The 27,402-nt window shown below is 40.7% G+C and overlaps 1 protein-coding gene across 1 annotated transcript in view; it reads left to right on the plus strand.

Moving 5' to 3' along the window:
* Window positions 1-26,917, plus strand: part of CCNY (cyclin Y) — an 89,851-nt gene extending 62,934 nt beyond the window's left edge. Inside the window, exons 6-10 of the mRNA XM_063452640.1 lie at window positions 5,082-5,139; window positions 6,680-6,799; window positions 23,160-23,326; window positions 25,122-25,284; window positions 26,595-26,917. Coding sequence (XP_063308710.1) covers window positions 5,082-5,139; window positions 6,680-6,799; window positions 23,160-23,326; window positions 25,122-25,284; window positions 26,595-26,711 — 625 coding nt within the window. The 3' untranslated portion in view covers window positions 26,712-26,917. The remainder of the gene's footprint in view (window positions 1-5,081; window positions 5,140-6,679; window positions 6,800-23,159; window positions 23,327-25,121; window positions 25,285-26,594) is intronic.
* Window positions 26,918-27,402: the final 485 nt, after the last annotated feature.

Consider the following 27,402-nt stretch of genomic DNA (forward strand, 5'->3'; position numbering starts at 1 on the left):
GTCCATGGTGATAGTTCCTTTTTTCAAACTTTGCTCCTGTATTGTTCGTGATAAATAATCCCTAGTGAAGGTGGTAATGATATTTGATTCTAGATCCTTAGATCCTTAGATCCTCCTCTGTCATTTTAGTTTATAGTTTCCTCAGTCTAGTGATAACTGTAGCGGAGAGGTAGTATAATCCACAGTATCTCCGCTGGGCAACACGAACAACATAAAATAATCCAGGCAAATGAATACAGCATACAATAATCCTGGTAGCGTTGTAAGAATCCTTCCCTCCCAAGAACTAGACGACACATAGGCTGGGAGTCAACTGAGGTCTTTATTCACAGTTCCAGTATTTATGCAAGTCCCCATGCAAGGGGTTTCCATACTGACATAGCAGGGGTAATACAGTAGGGGACTACATGGGGGACTTAACATTCTGAACATTTCTCCCATCAGGCACTGCTGGTCAAGAGGGATACTCCCACTGGAATCCCTCCGTGCAGCAGAACTGGCATTTTACATTAAAACACATAACTTTTATAATATTCACTTTATTTGAACGAATGGATGTTCGGTAGATAGCTGGGGTCTGAGCACACATTTCGTGAAAGTACCGCTCAGATCCCAGCATAAATAACCGAACGTCGCATGAAACAAGTATTACATTTAAGTTACACTCAAACTACCGATTGACTTTAGGGAACCACTTTACTGAAGGACCGGGGCTCCCGAACGGCTTAGAAGTCTAGCGGTATTCGTGCGGCCGAGTAGCTGATTTTAGTTCCAGGTGCTCAACGACAAAATACCGCTGGGCTAACAAAGGATCCAAGATTGACGACCGCCGCGTGGTCGGTAGCCGAACAGCGGCCACCCTGAATCCCTCTAATTACTGATTGCAACAATGTTGCAATACTTAATGGGAGCCACACGACCTCCTGTGTGTGGTCTCCCTTCGGTAGTTTGGTCGTTTCACGAACAGTGTTGAAATTCACTGTTCGTGAAACTATTGTATGAATGCTGCCATTTTTTCATGCCGCCAGCATACGAACGCTATTGTTCGCATGGAACCTATGCATCATACACATACTTGGTTCTTAAAGTGATACACACATCTTTATGACAATACAGTTAATAGTGGCTAATTTACCACAATAACCGCCAACATTTTGCCCATTATTGGTCTGTGTTGAAGCTATGGGTTCGATGTTTTATAATGAATTCAGGACTGTCCCACCAAACTCTGGGCTTTTGGGAAGTATGTTTTGCATGTCCTACTTTTAGCCTTTGTGTTCTAAGCATCTTTGTCAAAAACTTTGTTTTGTATGTTTACAGTGGTGTTTTATCATTTTAATGTTGTTTAAACTTCTCAAATATAAACACAAGTAAATGGTAACTAAAAAAAAAACTACTAGAAACTTTAAAAAAAAAAATATTTTTGATAAAAAAAACAAACAAACATCTATCAGTACATTATTTACTTTGCGCTTATTGCTAAACTGGAAAATTAAAGTAGTCCGGCTTTCACATCCATTTAATATAGTAGGGAAGGGAATTTTTCTTTCCTCTTAAAATAATTCTTACCAGAGGTGTATTTATGAGAGAACCTGCATTGTGCCAGGAGTCCCATCTGAAAATAAACCTCTTTATTTTTTCGATTGAGGTTCCAAGAGGAAACACTTTAATTTTAGAGTTTTCGTCATAGCTTTTTTGCCCATAACCTTCTAATACTTAGACATGTGATTAGAAGGTCCCTCTAATGCTTTTTTTTTTTTTTTTTTTTAATTCAAAGTGGCTCAGCCATCTTCAGCGCATTTGCACTATGTGGCACTAAAAAAAAAAAAACTAAACTATTATTTTATGCTGACTTTGTATATGTTTTAGCTTGTTTTTAATTTGAATTATCATTGGGCACGCTGGGCATTCTAACTGGCTCAGCCTATGTCCTTGATGGAATGCCATTTTTTTTTTTTTTTTGTACGTTGGAGGAACAATTATCATTTTATGCAATATGCTACCTGTTAAAGGTGGTATTGACTGTCTCTTGAATAATTAATTATGCGTCTTGGGATGTTCAAACCCATATGTGTTCTAAGCAAGCAATAAGATTTGTCAGCTTGACAAGGAAGCCAACCTCTGGAAAAGCAGTCAGACTAAATTTGGGGAAATATTTGTCAGGAATAAGATTTTTGGTCTGGCAGCCTGACAAGAATGGGATGCGGAATATTAAACTGTGTTGACCTAAACATGCCACCCAATAAATGAGTCAGTTTTATTTAAGAATTCTGTGTGGCCAATCTCATTAGTGCTCATTGAAAGAGGGGACTCTGTTACCCGACCCATTTAAAAAATAAAAATAAAAAAAATTACATTGTAAAAATAGTTGAACAATTAAGAATCACTAATCCAGTGGTTGACCTCTAGATTGCTGCTTTGCTCACTATATGGTAGTTCATTGCTCTTATACTGTATGTTCTAACGTATTCTTGTGTCCATGCAAGTCATTCATGTAGATTGCTAGAAGAGCAATTATTCTTGGATCGGTTGAGGTTGTAGAAAGTGTTCGACACGCTAGGCTCATGACACTAAGGCATGATTACTTAATAAAGGGACATGATGAGATAAAATGACCCCCTGTTTCTAAAGCAATATATAGATAATGCATTACAAATAATAAATAAAACCAAGAAAAAATAGAAATATTTTTAGAAATCCAGAACCTGCTGCTTATTGCAGACTCCTCGTTACCTGTAAGAGGCTTCATCAATCAGGAGCCTCTCTTTCTGGTCTATAGTGTCTGACCTTGTGCTATAAGTATGTCCGGCAGTGGTTATAGTTTAATTCCCATCAGAAATTCCCCATAGGGTGAGTGAGGTAAACTGCCTTATTGCAGTTGCTATAATTCTATGCACATTATTTTGCGATCCAGTGTGTGCAGCTATCCAAGATACGTGTGCAGTCTATGCCAGCTGCACAAACAACGTGGACAAAATTAATATTGGCTGCCTAGATAATAGAATTCCACCTGCTTGATTGACAGCTCCGAGGGGCTGTCTTACAGAGATGGGGCACAACGTACTCTATTCACCATAACATTTGCAAGAATCAAACCTTATTGGGGTGTTGTGAAGGCCTGTGCAGTCAGTCATTCCATATTCAGGAAGTCTGTGAATGAATTTAACATAAATTTAATTTTTAACAAATGTTAAATAGCTACACTTAAACATGTAAATGTAGTCGGATGCTTTCACTTGTTTGACATCTTCAGTGAAGCATAGAAAAGCAATTTGATCGTTCACCTTGTTTGTTTTGTATCGGTAAATATTTAACTTTTGGAGTCCACAGGGAATGCTTGAGAATGTGTTTTTTTTTTTTTTTGTGTGTGTTTGTGCAAATTTTTATTATTTCACAAAGATTCTTTAGATAATCGGTCAATATGGATATGTCCTGAAAATCTTTGAAACAGTTTCTGTCTTGAAAAAGTCATCTATTGCACCCTCTGCTGTCTGTTAAAGCAAGATGCACACCAAATAAACTGTAGTGTCATTATATAGTATATTATTTTGTGTTTGTATGTGTGTGGCATCATCTATGTGCTAGTTTCCGTAATGCATGGTTTGACTGACACCACACAGTGGCAGGATCTATACAATCTACTGGGTAGTAGCTTGTTGAGTGGTGTGCATGCAGCACCATGAAATCGCATGATATAGGAATTTATAAGTTGCAGTGAACTTGCCACAGGACTGTATATCTCATAGAAGCAAGTGATACTTAACTTTTAGAGTTACTTTATATTTCTGACCGAGGATCTATATGTATTGCTGGTGTCCGTATAGTCCTTTTCTGATTGTAGTTTCTACCTTTTTGTTTCCCCTTTTACTCCCCTTTTCTGTGTGCCTATTACGGTTTCCAAAGCAAACCTTTTTTGCATAATTTCTTGGCCTTACTCTGTGATTGATAAATCATGCCTAACATTTCCTGAAAATGTTAGTTTTAAATTATTTTGTAATATACTGACCATTTTCATTACCGTTTTAAACAATCAGACGTTGATTCATCAGGTCATTGGTTAATAGGAGTATATTGACCACATGATTTATGTAACCACAACCCTAGCAATTAATCACAATTTTTACCTAAGAAGGTTAAAGACATGGTTTTATGTTGCTGAATTTTCCATGAAAGCAAACACGGTGTAAACATTGGCCTCAGGTCAATTTGCCACGCTCACTCATTCATTTACACAAATGGTAATTATAGGTGTGTGTATGAATATTGATTTTAAAAAATATATATATTTTTTTTTTCTCTTTTCTTTCTGTTTTAATTTGAAAGGAAAATGATGATATTCATTTTCCCTGTGTGACCTTTTACTTGTGTAGATGGATATTGTATATTAAATTCTAATTGTGTGATTTGATTTTATACATTCTGATGGATACGGATATTTATTAGTGTGTCCCCAAAACAGTACTACTATAATTAATATAGAAAGTAATCATGCAAAAAGTAATACTGGTTGGGGAAGGTATGTGTCATTTAGGATAAGCGCTCCATTCGATCCCCCACCACGCCTAGTTCTACCTCAGCTCGATCTTTCTCCGGGGGGACGTCACTTCCCCTCAATGCAGGAGTGGGACATGCCAGTGGGAGGGGCTTGCTGTTGGCCACATATGCACAGATTTAACATTAGCGAGTGGAACAGTTGTTCTGGCTAATGATGGTGCAGTTACACCCCCAGCAACAAAGCACCATGACCATTTCACTTCAAATCACTAAAGTGGTTGTGGTGCTGGGAGTACGTTTCTAAGTTCTGTTGGCTTTTCACGCACAGTATAATAGCAGTAATTGGCATACAAATATATGGGCGATTTCAATGGTACGTAAAAAAAAAAAGCGTAAAATGAACTTGTGTAATGTTATTTGGGGTCATTCTTATTGTTGAAGGGTTAACAAAGAAACTGTCTATCTTGGAAACTGATAACTTATAAAAGGGATTGTGCCGTTTCCAAGATTCCCTGTTTCGAAGAGTTTCTTGTGAAAGGATTTTGAAGAGAAATCTAATTTGAAATGTTCTTTTTTTTTTTCTCTAGAGATGGCGATGGGAGATTGCTTTTAGATATCTTTGATGAAAAACTTCACCCTCTTTCTGTAAGTACTCCCATTAGTTTTATTTATATTGGGAAAATACTCCCCTGAATAGGGAACATCTTATCCTGATTAAATTAAACTGAAATTCTTCTTGACTTAATTTAAAAAGACTTTGGCTATATTGCCCTGGGCTCGATTTCCCAGCACTGATTAAAGAAATGCATACAGGCAGTGTATAATTAAAGCTGGGCTACACTTGTTTGCTGTATAGTATCGTAGGCTACTTTTTATTCTTTTTCTTTTACATATTTGCAAGTTGTGCCCAATGCCTCAAAATAAAGTTTACCTGTTGGCCTTAAATGAGTGGTTGGAAAAAAAAAAAAAAGTTAGTTTCCATTTTCTTTTAAACGTTTATTAAAGATTCACCAAATGGCATCATATTCCAGTTTATTCCTGGCACAGGCAAGGCACTCTTTGCAAATGAGGAGACCGCAGAAACATTGTTTCATTTATCTTCTTCTCTGCTGACAGAGTTTATTACAACGATTGACCAGAAGCTAAGATGGAAGCACCCATTTACAGGAAAAAAAATAATCAGTGTGGGTTTCTACATCTAATTTCTTTTTTTCCCCACAACTTTCTTTACTAATTTGATCTTTAAAGGATCATTCAAATGTTTTAGTTTTTTTGTGTGTTGCATTATTTCTTTTCTTTGGTGATTTTGTATGAAAAAAAACAGCTTGCAAAAGCCGCAGACCTGCTGTCTATTACCACCTTTGCAAGCAGTACCCTTTTTCTTCGGCACAGACCTTTTTTTAGTCTGTGCTGTAAAATACACCGATCAGAGGCTTCTAATTGAGATCCTTCTGTGCTGGAACCCAGAGCGCATGCGATCATGACTTTTCAATGTTCTTCAGTGGGCTGTAGTACAGCTTATTGAGAAGGTGGGAAGAAGGCACATCTGCTGCTTTCATTAGAGATGTGGAGCTAGATGACTGTTTTAAATTCATGTGCATTATAAGACAAATGGATATTTCCTTATACGACATTATGTTTACTACAATTCAGAAAGAAGAGGCTAAGCAAACATTTCATTAAAGGGATAGTCTAAGCACCATAACCACTCCTGCCTACTGTAGTGTTTAGCACCATCCTTTAAGAGTTAAACAGGTTTTTGATGGTTTGACACTTATCGAAGTTTCCTGGTGCCTATAGTCTGGCCACTTTTGTCCATCAGTGTTGCTAATGTTGAAGATATCCTGCATTGGCAACACAAGTTCCATTTATTTTATTATATATATATTTTTTTTGTACAAAATTCACTGGCTCAGAATTTCAGCTGACGCATTCCCCAGCGAATTAATTAAAAGTGCATAATGTAATATCCTTTTGTAAAGAGTGTTTGCTTTATTTGCTTATTTATTATTTTTTATAAAGGATTGGATAAAAGTTTGTTTGTATTTCATATTCTTTAGCAAATGTAAAGATCAATTTTGTTCCCTAATAATTTTCTGTGTCTTTTTGGTCAGGTAAGTACTTTTTCTGGAACCTGCATTGCATGAAAGCTTTATACCATGACAATTACATTTTATCTTTACAGAAATCAGAAATACCCACTGACTATGAAAAGCATGACCCAGAACAGAAACACATTTATCGTTTTGTTCGTACTCTTTTCAATGCTGCCCAGCTGACAGCAGAATGTGCCATCGTGACGTTGGTGAGTACCCTGTGGTATCGTTCGTATTGGCAGTGGAGCTCAAAGCAGGGACCTGTTATAAGTACCTATTGCGAAGTAAAACACTTTTCATATTTTAAGTACTACTAGCGGACCATAATTTGCAACACCAGAGAGTATGAGAGCTCTGTGTAGGTATTTTCTTTGGTCATGTTTTTGTTTGAGCAGTAAAAAGCATGTCTTTCTCTGCAAAGTTTTGGATCAAGGATGCAGAGGTTTATAGCCTGAGCAATTTTCGCAGATCTCCGCAGTTATTTAAAATGAAGAAAAAGAGATTATCTGTTTGGTTAAAGCTGTAACTGCATTATACCTGAGATGCAGGTGTGATATAAGTTAGGGACAGCTAAGCATCATTTTGAGACTGATTTAATAGGTACCATGACGTTTGGTAATACTATTTTGACCGCAGAACCCACTCAAAAAAACGGGGAGAGTTACGTTTTTTCTTTTTCTTTTCTTTTAAATGCAGAAAATCTTATATTCTTATAATTATTTGCACAGAATACATTTTATCAGTAAAACCAATTTCCTGTGCATTATGCAGACTCCTGCTGGGTTCCGAGTTTCACATACATTTATAATATCCAGAGGAATTATCGAATTCTGGCAGTCATCTTCCGCACCGAGGCATTGGAGCCATTTAAGAAGGATTATAAAATGGAAGCTGTGCAAATAGTGCTATGATCTTAAAGGTGCACTGCATGGAGTAGATATCAGGCATACACCTACATTCATCTAATTAGGAAAGGAGATTTCCCTAATCACATGCAGGGTTAGAGAATCATATATCTTAATGCCAAATCACCAAGGAAATAATACTGCTTGAAAACATAAAAAAAAAACAAAAAAACCTAAAGATTATCTAACGTTATAAAAATGAAACATTATTTGGGGGATTATTGTAAAAAATATATTTTATACTCCACGATATTCCAGAACTAAATATGTAGTTTATTCCTGACAATTACAATACCCACTAACAAGCTGACCTGGGTCTAGACTGACTGATTATATGTGTGTGTTTCAGAAATGGTTACCTTTATGCATTTTATATGGTACAATACGTATATTCTAAATTAATGTGAAACTTTTTTATTTTTTTTACCATTCTTCAAATTCTAAGCGGAATGTAAAATAGCTTTAGTGCTATGTGGTTTAAAATGCATTTTTATTTTTTGTTAAAACGTTGCGTTTAACCGCTAAAGATGTGTTGACAGTATAAGTGGTCAAAGTAGTGGATCTCTGGCAGTTGTTTTTTTTTAAATTGATTTTATTTATTCTAATTCACTATTTTCCATAACCTTCACATATTATGGGGTTTGCTACACTGGAATAACTAGCCTTTTTATAAGCTTACAATTTGACAAAGCCAAGAGCAAATAATGTAATCGGACAAGTGAGCTAAAACAAGCTGAGCTCACCAAAGAACAAGTTGTGTTAGGAGTTGTCCATATTCAGTATTTTCTTTTCAATCTGTCTGTTTTGGCTTGCTTTACTAAAGCACGATCAAACTTTCAGTCTACTGGATTGTTCGGTTCTTGTAGTGTGCTCCAATTTGTCTCTCAAAAGAGAGAAGGTGCTTTTAGAATTGGCAGATTCCATATTATTTTATATTCTGGAAGAACACCTAGGTAAAGATAATCAGAGAAATGTAAAAGTTGGTTTGTGTGATGATGGGTTCCATCAAGTTCTTTGGTTATATCGTCACACTTGAAACTATAAACTGGTAGAAAGAAAGATTTTCCAGGTTCCCTACTTTATTGGCCTCCATTAAATGTGAAAGTTACATTGTTAGGGCCTTGAGTTTGTATTCCGTCTCTCCTTATTTTCTATGATAGGCATTCGAGGATCTGTCACTGGGGATGGAAGAAAGACACTGTGTGGGTCCCAAGATTCCTCTTGTGTTTGGTCACCCTGTAACCATTATTGGTGCAGGGTATGTTGAATGTATTGCTTGTCTGTGCCTCTCCCACTGCCCCTTTTTCCTGTCCTATTGTTTCCCCAGCAGGGCATTGTCCCAGGGACACTGCCAGACCAGTTTAAGCTAGCTACCCTTTCCCTCCTCAATCTCCCATCAGCCCTTGCTATTGTCTGATACCACCCTTCCTTGTACTATTGTACTCTATGCACCCTATTGTATGTAAATGAGACTGTTGGGGTCCTAAAATATGTGTGCTATGTCTAGTAAAGTTAGTTGCTGTTTTAACCTTCACCAAGTGTTGTCTGGTGTTTGGTCCAGGGTGGAAAAGGCCTCGGCGACTGGATCTGAAGTGCTCCAGGGTCCCTGATATCTACTTAGAAACAGACTTAGCGGAGGTACTTAGTCGGAGTACTGGAGCTCCGTCACAATTACATATTTTGCAAAGAGTCCCACAGGTGGCATAACCAGTGAGGGTCTGAAGGACACGGGTAACAGTTACCGTAAACTGTCTTCAACGGTGACCACAGTCTTCTTCGGCTCCTGGTGCTTAATTTGCCAGAAGCCACGTCCGTGTGCTGTACTTTCATGCATGTGCAAGAACACAATAAGGAGGTCTATGCAGGACAGACGTCAGACCATGAGCAAGACCGTGTTGATGGTGGAGCCCTGCTTTTTGTCCATAAGACAAAGTAGTACCCATTTTATCTTATAGTATCTTAGGATTAAGTTTTAATGAAATTCCAATTCAGTCATCATCCGGATTTCCTAAAGATTATATGAATTGACAGTCACTTTTCATCACTTTTGCTGCGCCACTTGGAAATTATCAATGCCACACACTGTTTTTTTTCCCCATAAAATCTGCTTAAAGCCAGGTGTTTTCAAAGCACCCTTCGTGGAGTTTTTTGTTTTGTTTTTTCTTTCATTGCCTTATGTACATTTCTTACTACTTTTCTTTTTTTTTTTTTTTTTTTAATTCTTTATTTTTGCACACGATAGGCAAGGCAAGAATAACACAACTTTGAGGCTTGCGCAGAAGCCAAAATGCAAAATAACAATCGTGCAAACACAACAATTGACATCAGCCCATATGACAAGGCACTCCATGAATTCTGTACCACTTGCCCCCCATCGAGGATTTTTTGTTGTTGTTGTTTTATTCGAATTCTCCATTTTTGCTCGACAGGAAAAATCAGTGCAGAGAAAAAGTCAGGCTTACGCAGAAGCCAGCATAAATGTTGCAAGTGATATAAACAATATAGATTAAGCAGGCATTGCGCATCCCACCTGCCTCCCCGCACAACCGTCACCCTATCGAGGGAGTTTTATATGCATATATGTTCAGGCATATAGGCGGCATTTGGGACCCCTTCTTATACCTTATGTCTTATAGCTAAAATCAGTAGTGGGTTTCCCAGCACCTCCGGCAGCTTGACTATGCCTGGTATATAAAAAGCTTGTCCCTTGGAAACCAAGGGGTAAGAGAAAAAAAAAAAGAGAGATAGAAATAAAGAATGAGTACAAATAAAAATAAAATAAAGAGAAAAAGCAGAGCAGGAATCAAAATAAGCAAGAATAACATTTTGAGAAAAAGTGAGAAGAGATAGTTAGCTGAGAAAAAGATGGGGAGGTGGGGAGAACGTCCACACTAGCAGTATTATATCCATGTTAGTTCGTGGGGCCTCCGTATGAACCGCGTCTAGTCTCTGAGCAGCATCCCTTCAAACTCCGCTCGAGCTCACTGGACTGTTGTCCCAAGGCTCCCATAATTTTTGGAAAGACACCGTCGTACCCCTTACCCTAGCCGTCAAGTCGTCCATAATTCTACAGTCACGTATTCTAGAGACCACCCCTGAGAACTCCGGGCCCTCTGGTTTTAGCCACTTAGTCGCTATCTCCCTGCGCGCACTTAGAGTTATTTTATGAGTCAGTGTCTGCTCCCTCCTAGTCCACCCGTCAACTGTTCTGTTTAGCAAATACCAGGGGTCCATCTTCAGGGGTCTATCGAAAGTTTGTTGCAGCAGATCTTCCACCGCTTTCCAAAAACTGCGTATCTTCAGGCAATCCCACCACATGTGAATGTATGTTCCGCGGTATCCGCAGCCTCTCCAGCAGTCGGCCGTGTCCAGTTTATGCATTTTGTATAGTTTTACGGGCGTAGTATACCACCTGAACATAGTCTTCCAAGTCTGTTCCTGGAGTGTGACGCATATGGAAGCATTTTTATTCGCTTCCCATATCTCCTGCCACTCGATGCCTTCCAATGTCTCACCGAGATTCGCTTTCCATTGCTCAGTGTACGTCAAAATCCCCCACTCTTTATTTTCTGCGCTAAGGTGAGCATACAAAAGTGTGATCATACATTTAGGTGCCAATTCGTCCGAACAAATTTTCTCGAAGAACGTCAGCTTCTTCAGGGCTGCCGCCCTAATAAGCGGTCGTCCAGCAAAATCCCATACCTGAAGAAATCGAAAAAAGTCTGCTGGGGTCAAGTGGTTGCCTTGTTGTATGTCCACAAAGCGAATGATCTCCCCGTTACGGTATAACTGATGGATCCGCTGTAGTCCGGCTCTTTCTATGTTTCTAAAGCCCCGTGGAGCCATGCCGGGCTGGAACTCTCTGTTCCTAAGCAGGGGGGTGAGAGGAGAGGGAGCCGACGCCAGTCCGTATTTATCTTTTGTCATGTCCCAGATGTGGAGCGAGTTGAGTATGGCTGGACATGTCACCCTTATCATAGGTCTATGTTCCTTAGGGACCCACATTGTGAATTGGGGTATATCTGAACCGACTAGCATAGACTCAATCTCCACCCACCTTCTTTCCTCTGGCGGGGAGTGCCACATGGCAACCTGCGTCAATTGAGCAGCAAGGTAGTAGAAATACAGGTTAGGCAGTCCGAGCCCCCCCCCTATCTTTACGTCTATACAGGATTTTTCTGGAGATCCTGTGCCTTTTATTCTGCCATATAAAATCCCCTATCGATTTTTGTAACGGTGCCAATTGTGCTTTTGCAACCCGTACAGGTAGCGCTTGGAATAGAAATAAAAGGCGCGGGAGGACATTCATCTTAACGGGATTGATCCGTCCAATCCAAGAGATAGGTTTGTCCGTCCATTTTTCCAGATCCCTGATCAGCGCCCTGAACATGGGAGTGTAGTTTGCAGAATATAAACGTTCCGGGTCAGCCTTTAATTCCTAAATACGTCAAGGAGTCGTTTCCCATCTTTATATTGTAAGTCTCCTGTATATCCCTCGTTTCCGCCTCCGAAAGGCCCACTGACATAGCGCTGGACTTGTGGATGTTCGCTTTATATCCGGACACTTCCCCGTATGTCGTTATTACTTCTTGCAGCGCAGACATGGAATCTGCAGGTTCTGTCATGGTCAGGAGGACGTCGTCCGCATATGCCGAGACGGTGAAGTCTCTATCCCCCACTCTGACTCCTCTGATGTTCGGGTGTCTGCGTATCGCTTGTAGCAAGGGTTCAAGCGCTAGTACGAAGAGAAGACGGGAAAGTGGGCATCCCTGTCTGGTCCCGTTGTAGAGCCTGAAAGGTTTCAGCGGGGCTCCCGGTATCGACACCTGTGCCCTGACCTTATGGTACATTACCCTGATAACAGTTATGTATTCCTCCGGAAATTCCAAATGCTTCAGCACGGAGAACAGAAATTGCCATCGAACCCTGTCGAAGGCCTTTTCTGCGTCGATAGATACGATCAGGGTGGGTGTCCCGGTGACCTTTTGCTTCCAAATCAGGTCCGCATTCCTCCTCGTATTTTCAAACAGTTGCCGACCTTGGATAAAACCTACCTGGTCTGCGTGTACAAGGGAGTTCAACAACGGGTTCAATCTGTCCGCTTGTACTCTCGCTAGGATTTTCATATCATGGTTGATTAATGAGATAGGCCTGTAATTTGTGGGGTGGAGTGGGTCTTTCCCAGGTTTAGGTAGAAGCACAATCGTGGCAATGGACATGTCGGGGTCTAAGGTCCCACCTTGCCTCAGGTTTTCAAATAGCTTCACCAGGTGGGGTGTAATTTCTTCCCTATAGGTCTTATAATACGCACCGTCAAAACCATCCGGTCCCGGTGCCTTATTACTCTTCAGGCCCGAAATGGCTCTATCCACTTCTACGTCAGTGATTTCAGCTGCCAAACCCTTCGCCACTTCTCTGCTCAACTTCTTCAATCCCAAAGTGTCAAGATACTGTAGGATGTGTTCCTCCTCCTGTTCGGCGTGAGTATTTCTCAATGGAGTGTGATTGTATAGTTGCTTATAGTATTCCTCAAAAACCTCAGCTATGTCTGTCGGCATTGATTTAGTCGTGCCATCCGGGTGACGTATTGCCGTGATGTGAGACCGTTCGTGTCTGGGGCGAAGCTTCCTGGCAAGCAAAGTGTCCATTTTGTTCGCTTTATCGAAAAAAGTAAGTTTCGACCATACCATGGACCTGGCAGTGTCGTCTAACAACAGTGTACGGATGTTTCTCCGCACTGCTTCCAATTGCCCGTAGAGCTCACCATTCGGGGTCAATTGATGTTTCTGTTCAAGGGTCCGCAATTTCCCCAACAGGGCGAAATGATGTTTCACCTTCTTCCGTCTGGTAGCTAACTTAATCATCATCCCACGCACCACAGCCTTGTGTACCGCCCACACAGTACTCGCCGTCACGTCAGGGGTGTCGTTCACTTCAAAGTATTCTATCAACCCTTTCCGGATCTGTTCCACCGTTTCAGGATCCCGCAATAAGGACGTATTCAGTCTCCATGTCCATGGTGATGCTATACAGAGGTTGCCCAGGGTGATGGAGACATCTGCGTGGTCCGACCACGATATGTTACCTACCTGTGACCCTATCGTGCGGGAGATACCTGCTGCGTTCGTTAAAAATAGGTAGATCCTGGAGTAAGTTCCATGTGGGGCTGAATAAAAAGTGTAGTCCTTGGTTCCCGGGTGGTGAGCCCTCCACACATCTATCAGCCCGGTTTCGGCAATGAAGTCATTGAGCAGCCGGTCCTGTCGCCCCCTCCCTTGGGATCTTGGGACTCCATCCTTCGTGCTCCTGTCCGTCGCCGGGCACGGGGCCGCATTAAAATCCCCCCCCATTATGATCATGCCATGAGACATCGTTGAGAGTTTATCCCTCAATGAGCGCCAGAATTCGGGATCCGGCTGGTTAGGCGCATAAATATTAATCAGATGGATGGCGAGTGAATGTAAGGTGCCCGACACAATAACGTACCGGCCTTCCGAGTCGGCTTCCTGGGAAATCAGCTGGAAGGGACAGCCGCTACTAATAAGGATGGCCACCCCGTTACGCTTGCGATGGGACCTTGCTTCGTACGACCCCGCATAGGCGCGATCCCGTAGTCTGAAACTGGCTTGTTTAGGAATATGGGTCTCTTGGAGGAAAGCAATGTCTGATTTCATTCTCTTCAGTTCCCTAAACATGAGACGACGCTTCTTCGGGCCGTTAAGGCCTTTAACGTTCAACGTAGTGATCTTGATCTCCATTGTGTGTGATTTCCTACCCTGCTGTATGACTTTGCGGCCCATACTCTTCCAACCCACTGTAAGCTACAGGTCACCATGGCACTAGACCCCATCCCCCAAGCTACATTACTCTTGGCCTGTACTGTCGGTCCCGGGTCGTCTCCAAAACCTGCCCCTATGGAAAGGACTCCCCTGCCACCTGAGAAAAAAGAAAAAGGAGAAGAAGAAAGAAGGAAGAAAAAAAAAAAGAATATAGTAGAAAACAAACATCAGCCGATGCCCGAAAAATCTGGTCTTACCTGTCGCCAGATACATGTGGGGAGCACGGTCCCGCCTCACCTCCATAATCCCGCTGGGAGGAGCTGTGGAACCCAGAGCCCTGTGTCCCATACGCCCGTCTGTCACCTAATTTGACCTCTTAGTGACTTCCAAGTATTCCAAGGTTTCCAAACCCCGTCCCCGCCATTACTAACCCCCATTGGTGGCAACTCGGGCCTGTCCTCTGTCAGGGTGCCCGGATGTCGCTCGTCCCACATTGTCATCCCCCCAGTCTGGTTCTGTAGGAAAGTACGTGGTCACTCCCGACTGGGAGAGCTAGAACCCATCCTGAGAGAGCCACTCCCTCCCGCTAGTCCCTACCTTCCCCCGCGGCCCAACGACCCTCACTATGCCAGGGCAGACTCAGAGAGGTGAAGCTAGTGAAGCCTAATAAGAAGTGGATCCTGCTTCCAGTTGCCACCCTCCAGTCCTGGCCAGCCGTCCCGCCCTCACTGTGGGGGCCCCTTACTGAGTCATAATGTATACCATTCAAGAGCGTTCTGTGCACCTCGACTGTCCCCCCCTTTCAACATCCCGGGCAAAGGGAAGTTAAGTGAGGGCCACAGATAACCTAATGGGGGTGCCCTACCTTTGGCACACAGTGTGTTAACCCCCCGACCCCACCGTCACACAGAGTAACATACCAATATCGTAAAAGTCATAAAACTTTACCCACGGTGGGGAATAAGCAAATTGGGTATATCCTAGCCAACAACACAGGGCACAATGGGCTAGCGCCTCTGACCTTTGATCCACAGTTAGGGAGAACATTGATTCCTACAATTACGAAATAGTCGACAAAGGCTTAATTGAGATTTACGGCTTGCGCCCTACGAAACCCCCGCCACTTCTACTCCCTTCAACTAAACACGGAAACTATTTTTACATTCCACCTGCCCCACCTAGGCGAGTAATAGTACGTACAGAGCGCCTCCTTTTTGCGCCTGTGAGGTTTGACTGTGTGTGCAGTTTTCGTTAATGTGACCCCTTTTTTATAAAATGAACGTACATTTATTTTTAATTTTTTTTTTTCCTTTTTTTGTATGCTCTTTGTGTGGAGGGGGGGGGGGTCCTTCGTCAACAACCACCCCGTTTTATGTTTTATTTATAGTTATATATGTCTTTTTTTTTTTTTTTTTTTTTTTTGTTATCATGTATTATTATTTTTACATTTTTAAATCTTTTTTTTTTTGTCTCCGCAAAATACCCCCTTTTAGCCACTCGTTAGCTATCAATTTTTAAACCAGAGGAGGAGAAAAAAGACAGGGAGAGATTGCAGAGTCATGAAAAACAAAAAGGAACAATAAAAAATACAAAACATGCAACAGGACCTCTGTCTTCTCTGCGTTCCCGCGAACTTAGTATGCTCATACTGGAGCTGTCCCAGCACAGCTGACGCGGCGTGCTCCAGTTTCAATCACAGCAGCAGTGCTCAGATGTGTGGGAGAGGAACATCCACTCAGCCCAAGTCACAGCGGCCATCCGCCTCCATACCCAGGTCCCGGAACCAACTGAGCCAGCAAACAGTGACCAACTCCCTTATCGTCCCTAGGCCACCAGGGTGTGCCGCCAAACGCCATTTCCCGCACCCCCTCCCAAAATAGAAACAAAAATAAAAACTCCCCAACTGCGGCACTACAACCGTAGCGGGGCTATCAGCCAATACCCTGCTACCGTCGCGGAGCACCCCGTCCCTTCCGGTGAGGACATAACAATACCCTAGGAAGATAAGAGCAATAATAGGACCCGGGCACCCCACCCAAAGCCCGTCAAGCAAAAATCAAGCCCCCCGGCAACAGGCCAATACCCAGTCCCCACCCGCAACTTTGTTACTTCACCCCCCAGCCCCAGGATGCATCCTACGGACCCCGGGAAAAAGGAGACCATACAATACCCTCCGTGTCTAGCGGTGGCCTCTCACACCGGCCTCTTGCCATTCCGTCTGCAACTGGGGTAGCTCCTCCAGGCCCAATGCCAGGTTAGGAAGGTTTGGGGGTGGTTGGACTCCCATGCTCCGGAATAAACGGTGGGGATCGCCCCCGGGCAGCAACACCTGCACCCGGTCTCCTTGGAAGGTGAGAAGTTTAAAGGGGAAGCCCCAAGCATACCTCACACCCGCACCCCGAAGGGCTTCCGTCACAGGCCGCCAATCTCTACGTCGTTGTAGTGTGGAAGGTGCCAGGTCCTGGTAGAAGGATATCTGCGTGCCAGCATACCTGACCGGGCCGTTCTGGCTTTTCTGCATCAGCTCCTCTTTAGTACGGTAATGCAGGAACCGCACAATTACATCACTCGGAGCATTCCCTTCCGCCCGCAGTGCACGCATTGCCCTGTGCACCCTCTCCATATGCCAGCGCTCCTCCGGGAGATCTGGAAGGAGGGGTCTCAGGATGGAGAGTACAAGCTCCTGCAGGTTTTCACCCTTGTCCTCCGGGAGGCCCCTTATACGGAGGTTATTCCTCCGTGACCGGTTCGCCATATCTTCTACAGCTAGGTCGGTTTCTACTGCTTGTGCAGTGAGGTGGTTGACCCGATCGACTACCGCGTTATATGCCTGAGCAGTAGCATCCATACGGACCTCCAACCTCGCGGTCCGTTCCCCCAGTGCGCCTATGTCGGCCTGCAGGACTGCTGTGGACTTGGCAATTTCCCCGGCGAGGTAGGTCTGGACTTCAGCCAGCCTCATCAGGATCGTGTCCTGTTCGGCGGCGGGGGCCTCCCTGTGTCCACGAGGAGAGGCCTGTGAGGAACCACCGTCGCCATCTTGACTCTCTTGCCGGCCATGCTTAGGTGCCGTGAGGAGGTCTAGGACAGAACCCCCAGATTCCGACCCCTTCTTTGTTTGTTTTTTAGGGAGTTTCTTCTCCATGTTATGGGACGAGATGAGGAGAGGAATAAGTACGATTTTAGGTCGCTTTTGTTAGCTTTCGGGCGCAATCAGAGCGGAGCTCTAAGGAGACACGTCCAGTCTTCTCGACGACCAGGCCACGACCCCCACTACTACTTTTCTAGCAACGGTGCCTAAATATACTTACGGAACCATCTGGTACAGAAAATCTAAATGATCCAGGAATTAAGATTCTCAAGTGTTTTTTTTTTTTTTTAATGTAAAGCAAATCACAGCACGTAGATTGTAATCATTTTAACCCCTTAAGGACACATGACATGTGTGACATGTCATGATTCCCTTTTATTCCAGAAGTTTGGTCCTTAAGGGGTTAAAAAGAAAGAAACAAAACCGGTTTCTAAGAGTGTGATGAAAAAGTTGATATAATTTTTGAGTGCTGGAGCTCAGGGGAAATTTGCAAAAATGTTTTGAAAAATCTAATTTGCCTGATTAAATCTGTTCATATGTTAATCTAGATTAAAATTGCACAAACAGTGAAGACGAATGTTGGTATTCGTTAGGGATCGACCAATATTGATTTTTTTTTAGAGCCGATACCGATAATCTGTGAACTTTCAGGCCGATAACTTGCCGATATTCTGTACATTTACCATTTTGAAAAAAAGAAACTAATTCTAAAGGTAAATGCACAAAGTCTACATGCCAAATGTAGTGGATGAAATGTGTTTAGACAGGGGAGATGTGTGTGTAGTGTAGTGGATGCAGTGTGTATTTGTGTAGTGTGTATATATAGTGAATGTGTAAAGTGAATGCGGTGTGTGTAATGAATGCAGAGTGTTTGTGTAAGTATGTGATTTGTGTAAAATAGGGGGGAGGGGGGATTTAACCCCTTAAGTCCGGCGGACGTATATTTACGTCCTTTTAAAAGCGGCTCTAAACGCCGCAGGACGTAAATATACGCCCGCCGTTTTTTTTTAACTTACCCGGTCACCGGTGGTCCCACGCCGGCGATCGCGGTTGGGGGGACTCCCAGGGAGCCCCCCCGCGGCAGATCTGCCTCCTCCGGTCCCTCCCGGTCATGTGAGAGTGAGGTCCTTGCGACGACCTCACAATCACATGGCCGGTATAGCTGGCTCAGGCATTGCCAGCAGGGGGACCAACTGTAATGACAGTTGGTCCCCCTGCTGGCTGAAAATAAAATAAAATAAAGTTAAAAGTGTAAAAAAAATATATATATATATATACTTAGATCATATATATATATTATATATATATGATCTAAGTATATATATACACATATACACACATACACATACACCGTCTAGGTGTATTTTAATATTAATATATATATAATTATATATATATTAATATCAAATTACACGTAGACTGATACTGATTAAATATATATATAATTATTGTTATATATATATTTATAAATAATATAAAAAAATAAATATGTAAATACGTAAAAAAATAAAATAAAAAAAATAATTAAAAATAAAATATTAAAAAATATATAGATGTGTTTTATTTCGTTCTAACTGTATTGTGATATTAATATATATATATTTATATCAAAATACACGTAGAACGAAATAATATATATATCTATATACATAAATATATACGTATATATCACTATATATACCTATATATAAATAAAAATATTTAAAAAAAAAAATATATATATATATACGTATATATACACATATGTATATATATATACATATATTAATTCTACACATATATTTATGTAATAATTTTACATAATTAGGTATCCTAATTAATTACAATTAGCGGGACCTGCCTGACAACCCATGCCGAAAGTATAAGGAATTTAATTTGCTAGCACTATATTTAACCCTATAACTTTCCAAGACACCATAAAACCTGTACATGGGGGGTACTGTTTTACTCGGGAGACTTCGCTGAACACAAATATTAGTGTTTCAAAACAGTAAAATGTATTACAACGATGATATCGCCAGTAAAAGTGACGTTTTTTGCATTTTTCACGCACAAACAGCACTTGCACGGACGATATTACTGCTGCAATACTTTTTACTGTTTTGAAACACAAATATTTGTGTTCAGCGAAGTCTCCCGAGTACAACAGTACCCCTCATGTACAGGTTTTATGGTGTTTTCAAAAATTACAGCGTCAAATATAAGGCTTGTGTTTCATTTTTTTCACATTAAAATTTGCCGGATTGCTTACGTTGCCTTTATGACCCTATGGTAGCCCAAGAATGAAGATTACCCCTATGATGACATACTATTTGCAATAGTAGACAACCCAAGGTATTGCAAATGGGGTATGTCCAGTCTTTTTTAGTAGCCATTTGGTCACAAACACTGGCCAAAATTGCAGTTTTTTTGCATTTTTCACACACAAACAAATACTAACGCTAACTTTGGCCAGTGTTTGTGACCAAATGGCTACTAAAAAAGACTGGACATACCCCATTTGCAATACCTTGGGTCGTCTACTATTGCAAATGGTATGCCATTATGGGTGTAAATTTATTTCCTGGGCTACTATACAGTCTCAAAGGCAACGTAACCAATCTGACAAATTTCAATTTCAAATGTAACACGCTATATTTGACCCTGTAACTTCCCAAAACACCATAAAACCTGTACATAAGGGGTACTGTTTTACACGTGAGACTTTGCTGAATACAAATATGTGTATTTTATTGCAGTTAAAGCAAACAGTATTATGACATTGACAGTTAAAATGTCATGTAGAACTAAAAAAATAAAAAAAAATCTTATTTTCTCCCATGTTTTTCATATTAAATTATGTTTCATAGCTAAATATTTGATATTAAATGAAAGCCCTGTTTCCCCTGAATAAAATGATATATAATAAGGGGGGGGTGCATTTAATATGAAAGAGGTGAATTACGGTTTGACAGACATATAGCGCAAATGCCAGGTTTTGTTTACATTTTGTTTCGTTCACAACTTGTACATTTGGCTGCGGTGTTAAGGGGTTAAAAAAATATATATATATATTTTTTTTATATTTAATTTTAATATTTTTTTAGTCTCCCCTCCCTGCTCCTTACTTGGCCAGGGAGGGGGACTATGGCATTCCCTGGTGGTCCGGTGGCATAGACTCTTCAGGGGGCTCAGCAAGCTCTTGCCTTCCCAGCAGCTCCCCTGTGTAAATATTGCTGCTAGCGTGCCACGCAGAGCATTGACATGGTAATCTGTGGCAACGCTCTGACTGCCGCGGGACTCGCGAGATTTACAAGGGAGCTGCTGGGGAGGTAAGAGCTTGCTGCGGGCCCTCCAGGACCGCCGGGCTTGTAATGGGCCCGGCGATCCTGGTATGTATTATCGGAAATATCGATATCTCTATCGATGTATTGCCGAAAATACAGAATATCGGCTAATATCGGTCAGACCGATAATCAGTCGATCTCTAGTATTCGTGTTGTATTAACATGTAAAGCATCGTCCTAATATTACTCTGCTTGTGTAAGAGTCACTGACAAAGAACAGACAAAAGCATAAAAACCACTCCAAGCACCATAACCACTATAGCTCACTCTATCTCTCCTATTGTAAGTAGTCAAACTGTTTTTGAACAGTTTGACTGATTACCTGGAGTCTGCTAGGAGCCGCTCCACATCTCTACTACACAGCTCAGCTCAGTTTCTGGCTAGAAGGTAGAAAGTCCTTGCTCTCTTGCATTAGCAGTGAAGGCTGGGAATGGCAGTCGGACGGACTTGATATAAGTAATGTGTAATGTAAGTTCTGCCTTATCAAGTTTGATAAAGAGGAGGTGTAAAAAGTTGTCAAACCGCTTCCAAAGTTGAACTAAAATTGTGAATACTCCCATAGCTTGTTTGCGCCATAACTTCCGCACTGAACTGTAGTGGTATGGTGCTTCGAACTCTCCGTTAAAGTTTTGACATAATTAATAAATAGTTGTTTGTTTGTTTGTTTTTTACTTTTTCCTCTTTTCTGATTCAAGGTCCGATCTAAACAAACCTCAATGAACAAGTTGTTACAGCTGGTTATTTAAAGAATCATTAATATGTGGGGAATGGTTATTCCTTTTGAAAATAATACGTACAGAAAATCTAACAATATATCTAATTTCTAAGGCTGTGCGTTGGATCACATAACGCTACATGTATGTTATATGTGGATTAAAGAAGTAAACAAGTTTTTATTTTTTTTATTTTTAGCCATCTGGAAAAATGTAAAACTTGAACAGTTTATATGCTTAAAATGTGCTCCATCTCTCCTTACAGTTATTTCTACTAGAGAAATTATTTCTCAAATGGAACAGAAAACAATATATAATCTATGTGGCATGGAGTTAAATTATGTTTGGCCAGAATGCTGATACAATGTATCTTCTCATACGAAGGTTAGGTGAAACCATGCCACTTTAATGTACATATAACAAGTTACTACCATGGAGGGCAGCTAGGCAACCACAGTCGACTGGCTTAAGAATTTATATTTATCTACATCTGACAGTCCTAATCTAACCAGTGAGAGAACCTTGCATTTGTTTTTCCCATTTTTTTTCTTTGTAACGTTTGCCATACAGTTTAATCAATGACTGTTCCTTGTGTCATAATCTTTTAATGAATATCTTCCTACAGTAGTGATATATCAGTCTCCGATTTCCTTGCACTGCTCCTACTCCATCTAAATTATATGTGATCCATTTTCATGGTGGCGTTTAATTTGCTGCTGACCGCTAAGGTTTTAATTCAACCTGTGTCAGTCGCATTACCTCACTCTGCACTTCAGAGGAGGGAGGAAAGTCTTCTTAATTTATTGAAGCAGACAAGCATTTAGGACAGACACCATGACCGTCTGCAAGTCATATCCCGCCAGAGTCACAACAAGGATTTCATGAAATATGAGTGAACATTCTAAGGCAGAGTTTGTGTATTTCTATTAATCGGTTTGCACAGATCTGTCTGTCTATACACTCAGAAATTGTGGCATGCTGTATCCATGCTTCGATGAGCATATAATTAACCCATTAAAGCGACACTATTGGCTCCCAGACCACTTCATCGCCCTCAATGCTTTTCTATGGGGGGAGGGGGAGAATGCGCAGACAGAGGGACACTGTAGTGTTGGGAATATACTTTGTGTATTTCTTACACTATCTGTTGTATAGTGGCATCATTTCATCGTAACATTAACACATGGACAGCTGGCCTGCATGGCGACATTTCATGGTGAGAGGCAGTGGCTACGGGGTGCAAATTGGAACGAGGGTAAGAAGTATCTTTGTCCCTTTAGCTGTTAAAATACTTTGTCGTTTGATTGCCAGAAGATATGCATAATATCCCTGCTTTCTACCTAAACAAACTATTATTATTATTATTATTATTTATATAGCGCCATCAGATTCCGTAGCGCTGTACAAAGGGTGGACTAACAGACATTTAATTGTAACCAGACAACTTGACGTACAGGAACAGAGAGGTGGAGGGCCCTGCTCAATGAGCTTACATTCTAGAGGAATGTATTAACTGGAATAATTAATTCTTTGTTAATCTAAACCTGCATTCACCAAGGAATCCACACTCTTTTGGGTTTATGGGATTAACTAGATGGAAAATGTGTACATTACATAGTGACATAGGCTGAAAAGAGACATGTGTCCATCACGTTCAGCCCTCCTTACATTTGTGTTTTGATGTTGATCCAAAACATTAAATATGTTTGTTTTGTTTGGGAGGTCACTAGATTGAATTTATTTGTTTTCTACCAGGTATACCTAGAAAGGCTCTTGACGTATGCAGAGATTGACATATGTCCTGCTAACTGGAAACGGATCGTGTTGGGAGCGATTCTACTTGCATCCAAGGTTTGGGATGACCAGGCAGTGTGGAATGTGGACTATTGCCAGATTCTAAAAGACATTTCCGTGGAAGACATGTGAGTTGTGTTTTGTATTATATTGGAAATACAGTTTTCATTTCCTTGTGTCACGATTACTATATGACCCAACACACAGAGCTATGTAAAACACAATGCACAAGGAAACTTATACCGGGCCTTAGAATGGCCGTACTTAACGTAAATAAAGAATGATCAAAATACCGAGGTCAGGGGCACAGAAAGAGACACATTAAGGAAACCAGTCAAAAGTCAAGGATACCAGAAATACGGGAAAGTCAAAATTCAAGCCAAAGTCAAATACCAAAAAACTAGAATAGGAACGCACTCTCTGTTAACCAACTAGTGGAAGCCATGATAGGGCACTGACCAAATGCTATTTTGAGTTTAAATAATCCTTCATAGTACATAGCCTTTGACCCCAAAACATGTGTGTGACGTCAAGCAAACAACGCACACGCAGGTTTTATGGGTCAAAGGCACCAACTTTGTTGAGGACGGAGGCGGGGCTACATAGTTTCATGGGACCGCAGCGGCCAGCCTTCATTAGAATGCCGCACCGGTCGGGGATCGCTTCACGAGGATGCTGAATGGCAAGCTGACTTGCCTCGGGGGAAGGTTTTTGTAAACTTATTATTATTTTAACAGCGTGACCGCAGCGATCGGAGGCGGCCACGCTGTATGAAGGCGCGGGGGACGTGAAACCTTGTAAGCAAATTGGTTTAATTTCATCAGCAGTTAATCTTTCCAAGCTGTGGACATTTTAGCATTGACCACTTCTAAGACCAAATGGAGGTGGCCATCTTGGGACTACATCATACATTGTGCTTAAAATATCTAGCGGCCGATACTATGAGGTCCATTAGAACCTTAACTTCACTAAACTTAACTGATTTCCTCCAAGCATTCCAAATCCAGGAATAAGAAAAAGATTATTTCCATTTCACAAGAAGCTATTAACACTTTTTTTAAATAATATTGCTTAACATATGAAGGAGTTAACAACACAAGCTATAGGCAATTTTTAGAGTGCTATAATATAGATCAAGGACATTTTCTGATAACAAATTGGCAAGAAAATGGCTTTGTGGCCAAGGAATGACGACAGCACACACAAAATTTTTAAAGACCTGTGCCAATATCACTATTTTATCAGAGAAGAAAAGCATTTATCTTCCAGGGCTGATGACATTTATTGTTCATTATTGAGCATTTGCAGGCTTGTACATGGTGTTTATACAGAACCCGATCTATATCAACCTTCAGGCATGAAAATAGATTACACTAAACTACATTCAACACGATGTTATTTACGGTCACAATGAGTTATAGCCGCCTTTCCTTTTAAACACATTAAACAGTATGATGATTTGCAGACCGAGGCTACCAATTGGTTGTATGTGATTGTTTACCTTTTCTATGTAACATCCTATCTACACACTGCGAGGTGTAAAAATTAAATAAACACACAGAAATCAACACCACTTTTTCCCCTTTCTCCCGGGTGTCTCTATCTTGGCTCTCTCTCAAATCTTGGCTCTCTCTTGGTATAAGCTCTGTCCTTTTCACCTAGCAGTCTGCATAGAGAAATTAGAGAAGAGGAAACCAGAAAAGGTAAGCAGAACCTTACATCCCATAACAAAAAAAAACACTAGTTATAGGTGGTCGTTGGCGTTCTGTTCAGTAACATAATGTCCGAAGAAGTGACAGGAACCCTTTAAAGTGTCTTCTTGCCAAGAGTAATGAGAGTTGCAGTAGACTTACTGTGTTACTTCTCTTAGGTGACCGTATCCTTCCAAACTAATTACATTAAATGTGTTCTTCCTTTATGTAGGAATGAGCTGGAGCGTCAGTTCTTGGAATTACTGCAATTCAACATCAACGTTCCTTCCAGTGTGTATGCCAAGTATTACTTTGATTTACGGTCACTGGCAGAAGGCAATAATCTGAGCTTTCCGCTGGAGCCTCTGAACCGTGATCGGGCGTGCAAACTTGAGGTTAGATTTATATATTATGTATTTTTATTTTTAATTGCATGTTTTTCTTTTTTCCCTTTTGGTTTATTCAGTATTTGAGTCAATTTTCCTGGAATTGTATTTGTTTTGTGATAGAATTGCATGGAGAGTGCTTTAGAACAGGGATATAATAGATATCAATACATTTTGCTACATGGATCCAGTAACGATATCGGATAGAAGGCTCGTCTGCCACAAATATTGTAACTGTCAGGTAAACCAAAGGAAATGTGGCCTTAAATAAAATCTGTAGCAAAAATCACAGATTGGGCAACATTTGTTTGTGCACTTTCTGTTTGCAATGTGGTATTTAGAGTTAGATTATTTATTTTAGATTATTTTTGCCACAGAGTATATCACTGCATTTCTTCCGCTCAATTTTAACGGATCTCTCAGAATTTCTTCTTTGAATTTTCATCATAGCCGATGCAACAATTGAGTGAGAAACCCAATCCAATCTCCTGCACCTCATCGAATTGTTAGAATACCCATATCTTATCCCATTGTGCACAGCAAGTTACATGTTTAATATATGTGTCTCTCACTATGCAGCCTTGCTCTTTTTTGCATTGTTTGCCAGAGAATCTGCTGTGGCCAGCAAGTGTGGCATAGCATGAAATCAATAGAACATGTCTCAAAATGCACAAACATTGATGTAATTTTAATGCAGTTTGATGAACAAACTCCCTTCACAGATTTGGCATGGAATGATGCAATCTTCTGTCAAAAATGCATGACTTGACAACATAAACTCTAAATCGCATGTACTCAAATCCACAAATTTGATTCTTTTTGCTCCATACATTAAATAGGCCGATTTGACTAATTGTAGGTTTTTTGAGATGTCTTTATCCATGCTTCTGTTCATTTTTATTGATTTGCATTAAATAAATCCACAGATAAATGGATAAATACTTTTGAATTTCTCTTGCATAGTTTCCTTAAATCCTTTGGTTAACAACCCTAATATCATATATACATATATAATCGGCAAAATACCTCATTTACATTTAAAGTGCTGGTCCCAGGTCTAAATCACAATCAATCACTTTCTTTTAAAATATTTGGGGTTATTGCTGCTGTGCCATTCTTGGTTAGAAAGTTCTAGTTTTAGAACAACAACAACTTTGATGGCATTTGCTCCATATTTAGAATTCCACAATTTGCATTTTATAAAAAAAAATATCACTATTCAATTAGTGTTAAGTAGAATGACCGTATTAAAGTCTTTCTTATCTCTTTCAAAAAGTTGGTTTAAGGAATAACTTTTTTTGTACTCTTCTTTCTCTCAGGCCATTTCTCGCTTGTGTGAGGATAAATACAAGGACTTCCGAAAATCAGCCAAGAGACGTTCTGTGAGCCTTGATAACCTGACTGTGGTTCGATGGTCCCCGGCCATCCTATCTTAACAGTGACTTCTGCCGGACCCTTCAAAGACTCATATACTGTTTTGTCCAAATATTCTTTTGTCTTGGGGAAAGAAGACGTTATTGAACTCTTTGAAAGCCTCCTTCACAGTGCCTCCCTGTCACAAGGATGGGAAATATCAGTCACTTTCTGGAATTGTTATTTCAGCCATTCCGTTTTTCTGTTTTTTTTTTTCCCCCCTATTGCTTCCCCAATAAATAATACTGGGAAAAATAAAGCAATGAAAATAGATATATATATATAAAAAAAAACAGGAGCAGAATGTGAGATGTCCCATATATATATTGGCCATCTGGCTTTGAAAAAGGTGGCGTATTATTTGTATTAAAAATTCAAGATGCCACTTTATTAACTTTTTTTTGATGAATTATTTTCTAAGCTCAGCTACGTGCTACTTGCTATCAGTTTCTCATTATGCCATCTCGATTTTGAATCAATTTGTTGGAAACCACCCAAACCAGGATTGCACATGTGGGATCTTGTTTCAATTAATAAAGTTCTCAAGAACCTCCAAAAACAATGGATCTACACGTTTTTAAGAGTTAAACAAATATGAAGTATTTTATTTCTTTTGCCATTAATTTTTTTGTTTATTTAACTCCAAGTTAATGGAATTGGTCTTACGAGGAGTCCAATGAAAAAGCGTCAAGTTGTTGCTGTTGGATTGGTCTG

Source organism: Pelobates fuscus, chromosome 4, assembly GCF_036172605.1.
Source record: "Pelobates fuscus isolate aPelFus1 chromosome 4, aPelFus1.pri, whole genome shotgun sequence".
NCBI lineage: Eukaryota > Metazoa > Chordata > Amphibia > Anura > Pelobatidae > Pelobates > Pelobates fuscus.